Genomic DNA, 6,751 nt, shown 5'->3' with positions numbered 1-6,751 from the left:
CTTTCAGCGGGGTGCAATTCCGTGGGACCACGGTTGGCTTGGCCCCGCTGATGGCCATGTGCTCGGATTTCCAGTCGGGAGGAGTGAACATGGTGAGTTGCTCTTGATCACTAACAAGATCATAGACTCACAGAAAATGAGGGTTGGAAGGGACCTGGTCCAACCCCCTGCTCAAAGCAGGACCAGCCCCAGCTACATCATCCCAGCCACAGCTTTGTTTAGCTCCAAGGATGGAGACTGCACCACCTCTCTGGGTAACCTGCTCCAGTGCTTTACTACCCTCCTGGTGAGAGAGTTTTTCCTAATACCCAAACTAAAGATCTTCTTTATAAGCCACAAAAGTCACAGCTTAGCTGCCCTGCATCCCATATCCTTCTCCTAAAGCATCCTCTCCCTGTCCTTGTCAGAGACAGGACATTAGACTACATGGCCCTGTGGTCTGCCCGGGCGCTAGCTCTTGTGTTGTTATGAACAGGATGGTTAAATGCTGACCCTCCTGCCTGATCTACACAGGATCACTCTTCCAGTGCCATCGGCGTGGCCGCCACCATTGCCCATGAGATGGGGCACAATTTTGGCATGAATCACGACTCGAGTGGCTGCTGCACTGCCCGGTCTGAGGACGGAGGCTGCATCATGGGTGCTGCAATAGGGTGAGTCAGTCCTTCGGGGTCTTTTGCGGAGGAGAACCAACTGACTTGATTGCTAGGCTCACTGGGAATGACGCACGGGGAGGAGGGGGCAGCACCGTACATTATGTGATGCGATTTCAGATGAAGCTGTTTCTGAGTGAGGGAGGGATAGCAATGAGAGGGAAGGGGGAAGGATGGCATCAGGTGCTCCGACACGTATGACAGAGGCTGGGAGCAGAGGGGAAGGTGATTACCTGGAAGAGGATGCGATTGCATGGGCTCAGCTATGAAGCTATGGGACGTGAAAGTCTGGGAACATGCATGTGCTTCCATTCATTAAAGACAGACAAGGTTCCTTGGGTAAATCCGATGTCTTGTATCAAATTTGGTTGGTCTAGTCATATCTGAGTTGGTCTAATACAAGATATCGCATGTTAGACCAACACGGCTACAACCTATACTCCATTCATTCAAGAAACTCATTTCTGCTGAATGAGAACTCACTGGACAGCAGGAACAGGTTAATAATGTGAGGTTGCCATTTTACTCTGGATGTGGTTTAGGAGCACATGGATCTGGGCCAAGTTACCAGCCCATGTGTTTCGCGTGAGAGAAGTCCCAGCAGATAGAGAGGAAGGGGAAGGGAAAGCTACACACAAACCCCTGGGGGATTTCAGGCTTCGTTTTCATGAGGAACAACCCTGGGCTCCCTGTTTTCTCACGCATTCATATCCAGTTGACTCAGACACTTGCTACCGAAGACTTCGCAGAAGTTGCAGCCCCCGGTTATTACGGCTGCTTTGTGCTGCTTCTTGTTTTAACTTCCACCCTGTTCTGTGCCCAGGCACCCGTTCCCCAGGGTGTTCAACAAGTGCAACGAGAAGGAGCTGGATCGGTACCTGCTTTCAGGCGGGGGGATGTGTCTCTCCAACATGCCCGACACCCGTACTCTGGTCGGGGGGAAAAGATGTGGAAATGGCTACCTGGAAGATGGGGAGCAGTGCGACTGCGGAGAGGTGGAGGTAACGTGCATGCACAAACCCACCTATGCACTCTATGCAGGACCGACACCATACCTAGCTCTGCGTGCAGCACAGTAGTATGTATTTGCAGTGTGCTGACTCCATGGGTCTTGCCCCTGCAGCAGTGGGTCCAACCAAAGCCTGCTACTGACACCTGCTCATGGAGCGGCTCTGGTCAGGACAGGAGCTCTGTGCAGGAAGACAGGATGCACTTCTGCATGTCATTCATTCCATGCAAGAACAGCCTAGTCCTGCCCTGAGACCCAGATTCCCATCTCTGCCCTCTAAACCCTGCCTCTCTCCCTCCTAGGAGTGCGATAATCCTTGCTGCAATGCGGCCGATTGCTCTCTGAAGCCTGGCGCCGAGTGCGCCCATGGGACCTGCTGTCACCAGTGCAAGGTGAGGCACCTGCTTTGCCCCAGGAGGATGAAAGAAGAAGCAGACCTCTTGGCTGTATGGGTGGAGTGGGGAAAGAAAAGGTACCCCGAACTGCAAGACTCTATTCCCCATCCCAGAAGCTGTCTGATTGCAACAGTTTGGCCTCTCCATCTCAGGCAGGTCTATCTGGCTTATGCCTCCAGGTTTTTCTGCTTTCTTTGATACCTGTGAACTGTTTTGGGGACACAGCTTGCATGCAAACATGACAGTTTAAGTACAGCTGTTTGCTAGGAGCATCTGCCTGGCTCTGTCCCCAGGCAGGAGGTAGATACCTTGAGAAAAGGCACTCACCGACTGGCAGACAGCTGACAGCCTGGCTCTTCATTGCAAGAGATTGCAAAGGGCCCGCAGGCCTGGGGGTGGTCCAGGGAGGGGTTTTCCAATGGGCCCAGGCCCTCTGTTTATTTGGACCTGCAATGAATCGAAGAAGCACATGGTAAAATATAGATACCTAGCAGTCCCTGCGGGATACAGACATACGTGTACAGAGGTGGTGGATGCGAGGGAGGGTATTGAATAGGGCATGGATCACTCTAGAGAGATCCAGTTTGGGGCTTTCCCTCTATAACATCCACCCCTGCGCTGTTGAAGACTAGGTGGACCCTTGGTCTGACCCAGTCCAGCACTGCTGATGTCCCCAGGTTGCTCTTACCCTTTTTGATCCATTTGCACCATTGACTTCAGGTGCACAGATAGAGGCATTTTAAGATTCATAGATGTTAGGGGCTGGAAGGGACCTTACAAGATCATCAGGTCCAGCCCCCTCTGCACTTGGGCAGGAAAGACCGTTGGGGTGCGATGACCCCAGCAAGGTGGGCATCAAGATGCTTTTTGAAGATTGCCAGAGTGGGCGACTGTACCACCTCTGGTAGATGCAGTCCTTTTAATGTATTGCTTTGGCGAGGAAGGAAATACCCATGAATCCCAACATCCTCCTGGTGCAAGCTGCAGAGGCCAGCGTTTTCGAGTGTGGTTCTGAGCGCCTGCGTTGTTCGGTGTCACAGGCGGGGTCCTCCAGGAGGGCCGTGATCTCCTTAAGGCCCCTTTCTCCGTGCCCGTCAGCCCAAGGGCACCCTCTAATTCTCGCCCGCCACGTCTTTGATGTTTAGATCATTTTGGGAGGCTGCCTTACGCCCTCTTGGTCACTTCTTGGTGTTGGTTCAGACCCCGTGGTTTCCCGGGCCCCTTATGGGGTCTCACTCTATGATAGGTGCTTCAGGGACACCCTAGCCTTAGGGGCGATGCGTGGCTCCAACCACCCCTTATACCACGCCCCAAGCCTCGCAGCTGGAATAGACGTTGGTCTGTCAAATATATACTCGCCCTCTCTGGGGTCCTCTCCGTAGCGCTGCCCTCTCTCAGGGCTCACCGCACTGCTACCCCCTTCCTCCGGGGCTCACCACGCCCGCACTGGGGCTTCTCAGTAGTGCCCCCTCCTGGGGCTGGGGTCTATGCACCCCGTACACCGTGCCCTCACTGGCGCTGTGGTCCCCACACCACTGTGGGTCCCCTATAAGGACTCCTCCACCCCCTAATAGCCTCACCCAAACCACCGGTGATAGACAGCAACACAAAATACCAGCCAGTCGGCTATAATTTAAACAGAAGCCTACCAGGAAAGCCTCCATCCCTTCCATGAGAGAGCTCCTTCCTCTTTGGCAGCTGGCAGGGAACTGCTAGCCTGGCCTCAGCCCCTGGGCTTTATAAGAGCCAGGCCCTGCCCCTTCTGGTCAGCTGACCTTCCCTGGTTGCCCCGGCAACCCACAGCTGGGCTGCTTATTTCCTCACTGCTAGGGTCCCTTCTCTAGCAGTTTCTCCTCCTTAGGAGCAGGGCACCTCAGTGCCCTGCAGCAGTCGACTATGACATTTCGGACCCTTTAAAAAGGCCTTATGTTCAGAAAAGGCCACCTCTTCAGCCGTCTCCCATCAGGCTCTTAGCACCTGCCAGGTTGTATGTTAAAATCTTGGTCATTCCCGTGAATAGTTTACAATATGAAGCTTCTGCGGGTTCACGGCTACATTCGGAGGCAGCTCTGCTTGCGTGCACGACCTCCCTGTCCACACCAGCGCTCGTTTCCATTCCTGTTGTTTCCAGCACTCAGACGGTTGGATTCAGGTCATGTTATTCTCTTACTGCCTCCAGTCTCTGTCTCTCAGTGGCTTGAGCATCACCACCAATTGTCCTGAAAGAAGCCAGCGCTTCCTCCCCTTCCCTTCCCTTGGGGAGCCCCGAACCAGCTGGGTTGCCTTATCCTAGTGCCTCACTGCAACTGCAAGAGGTTAATGGTATCAAGGAGCCAGCTTCTCTTTCAAAGCTGACGACTGGCCCGGCAAGCTGTTGAGCAAGGGTTTCTAGGTGGTTATGTTACTGGGTCACTGACCTCCAGCCGGTGAAAATGCATCCTGGCCCTGGAGAACAGGCACGTGCTCGTAGACTCATAGAAAATGAGGGTTGGGAGGGATCTCACAGGTCATACCCCTGCTCCAAGCAGGACCAGCTCCAACTGTTGGCTACAAATGTCCAACTCGGGATCCTTCAAATTCTGGTTTATTAGGCAGATTGAAACCCTTAGGCAGTTAAAAGATATTGAAAGAGAAAAGCCTTGTGGGGTGGGAGAGAGAAAATAACATAACGAGGTTGATTTGAACAGTTACAATGGTATAGTTGTCTCTTTGCTTATTAAAATATGACTTTGGATGCAGGTTTTTTTTTTTACACACATCTTGTTATACTGATATTCTAAATAGCATTTAAATCCTTAAGAGAAGTACAGAGAAAAAAACAAAACAAACCCCAAAAAACAAAGTACACATGACCTTTAATAAATATCCTTTTGCTAACCAAGTGGAATATCAAACCTTTTGAGAATTGTTGCCCTTGTTTCAAATATCAGAACAACTTTCCAGTTCAACTGGACACAAGTGTTCTGGTCTGGGATCCGCAGACAGGTTCAGTTTTTAGAGGGGGTATTACCAATTACTCTTATTATATCTTTATGATATCATATGTATTTAAACTGCGACAACTTAAAACAAACCAACCAAACAATCACAAAACATATAACAAGACAACACAGAGACCAGACAATTTTTGCCATGGCTGTGATGAGGAAGATGCTGCTGATGGTAGTGAGGCCTCACAGTTTGTCGGTCACCTTTGACTACACTGTGGCTTCTGCAAAAGAAACCAAACACGCACAAACCTGCCAAGGAAAACTCCTTGCGTGGCTGATTATTCATATTTACTGAGTGCAATGCTGATGTGTGCAGTGGCCATGCACACAGCATTTTCCATTCTTGGGGTGCTTTTCTTTTATACTGCAAAAGTGGAGCAGTTACCTACAGGAGGGTGGCCATCCTAAGGTGAGGATTTTTCTGGCCTTTTCCTGCCTCAACATCGAGGTGGGCACTGATCAGCCCGTCCGATGCATATTTTCCAACGGCTCAGAGCCGTTCCTTCCTGCTAGCCAAGAAGGGTGGCCGGCAGGATTAAGAGATTAGTTGCCCTGTTCCTCGAGGGTCGGGTGGTTGGTGGCTCACTTTTTTTTTTTCCAAGCTGGGTCACTGGGATGCTCTCCTCATGACACAAGGAATCCTATTAACAAGGCTAGATTCAGGGTTAGATCTATTCTGCCCCCTTAAGCAGTTTCAGCTGGGACACATGTACCCATTTTCCTGATTTAGGTCCCATTTCCTCCCGAATACATTTAGCGCAGCTCCGGTGTCCAGGAGTGCACTGGTGTGCCCTTGAGTTCCCACCGTAACAGGTATTTGGGGTCTCCCTCCTGGATCCCAATTGAGGGTCCCCAATTTCTCCCATGAGCCAGGGCTTTGCTCAGGGGTCCCGTTATGGGGGCTCCATCAGTGCTCTTCGGAGACCGGGGCTGAGGCTGCTACCCTGTTAGAAAGGGGAGGTGCTGCTCCCTCCCCGGTCAGCTCTGCCGTTCTGATAAGCAGCTCGGCTACAGGCTTTCCATGCCATTTCCCTCTTGGTTCCCCATGCTGCATTAAAAACTTCCACACTGCTGTCTTTTTTCCCAAACCGATCCCCAAACCCACTCTGCTCCGGGGAATATTGTCTCCCACAAAGCTGTCCTCCTGATCCATCGCTGCCTGAATCTCTGGGGTGGCGCAAGCCCTTAGTAGGCGGTGCCATTCCCGGACACTCAGGGTTTCACACTACACTACATTCAGGGATTTCTGCAACCACTGTCCCAAATTCCTAATGTTAGCAGATCCCAGGGTCTTGCCCAGGGCTGCTAGATGAGCTCCACTGAGGGGGACCGTTACCTGCGTGGTTTCCGTGGGTTTTCCCTGAGCACCCCGAGTGACTGAGGTCCGCGTCATTGCACTCACCTCAGGCACTGGGGTCCTCTCCTGATCTGACTTGGGGTCTTCAGGAGAGGGCTCCCCTGCATCCTCTGGATCTCCCCACATCTTCCCACCCCAAATCTTTCCCAGATTGAAGGGGATGTCTGGATCCCTGGCTTGGTCTCCCTGGATGACAGCTGCTACTTGCAGGCTGCGCTCCTGCAGTTCCTTTTTCAAAGGGTTAATGGTATTTAGACAGGGGCCACGATTAGCCTTGGCTCCCTTCTCGGCTTGGTCTTTAGCCATTGTCTTTACCAATTTTTGCAAGGCTTCTCGGCTAGCCTTTT

The 6,751-nt window shown here is 51.9% G+C and overlaps 1 protein-coding gene across 1 annotated transcript in view; it reads left to right on the top strand.

The window, feature by feature from the left end:
* Positions 1 to 6,751, top strand: part of ADAM19 (ADAM metallopeptidase domain 19) — a 29,980-nt gene that overhangs the window by 8,589 nt on the left and 14,640 nt on the right. The window contains exons 7-10 of the mRNA XM_025213876.1: positions 8 to 92; positions 514 to 653; positions 1,477 to 1,654; positions 1,965 to 2,054. Coding sequence (XP_025069661.1) covers positions 8 to 92; positions 514 to 653; positions 1,477 to 1,654; positions 1,965 to 2,054 — 493 coding nt within the window. The remainder of the gene's footprint in view (positions 1 to 7; positions 93 to 513; positions 654 to 1,476; positions 1,655 to 1,964; positions 2,055 to 6,751) is intronic.

The sequence above is a fragment of the Alligator sinensis genome, unplaced genomic scaffold, assembly GCF_000455745.1.
Source record: "Alligator sinensis unplaced genomic scaffold, ASM45574v1 scaffold1035_1, whole genome shotgun sequence".
In the NCBI taxonomy this organism is placed as follows: domain Eukaryota; kingdom Metazoa; phylum Chordata; order Crocodylia; family Alligatoridae; genus Alligator; species Alligator sinensis.
Note: the sequence above shows the minus strand (reverse complement) of the source record. Positions and strands in the feature narration are given on the sequence as shown.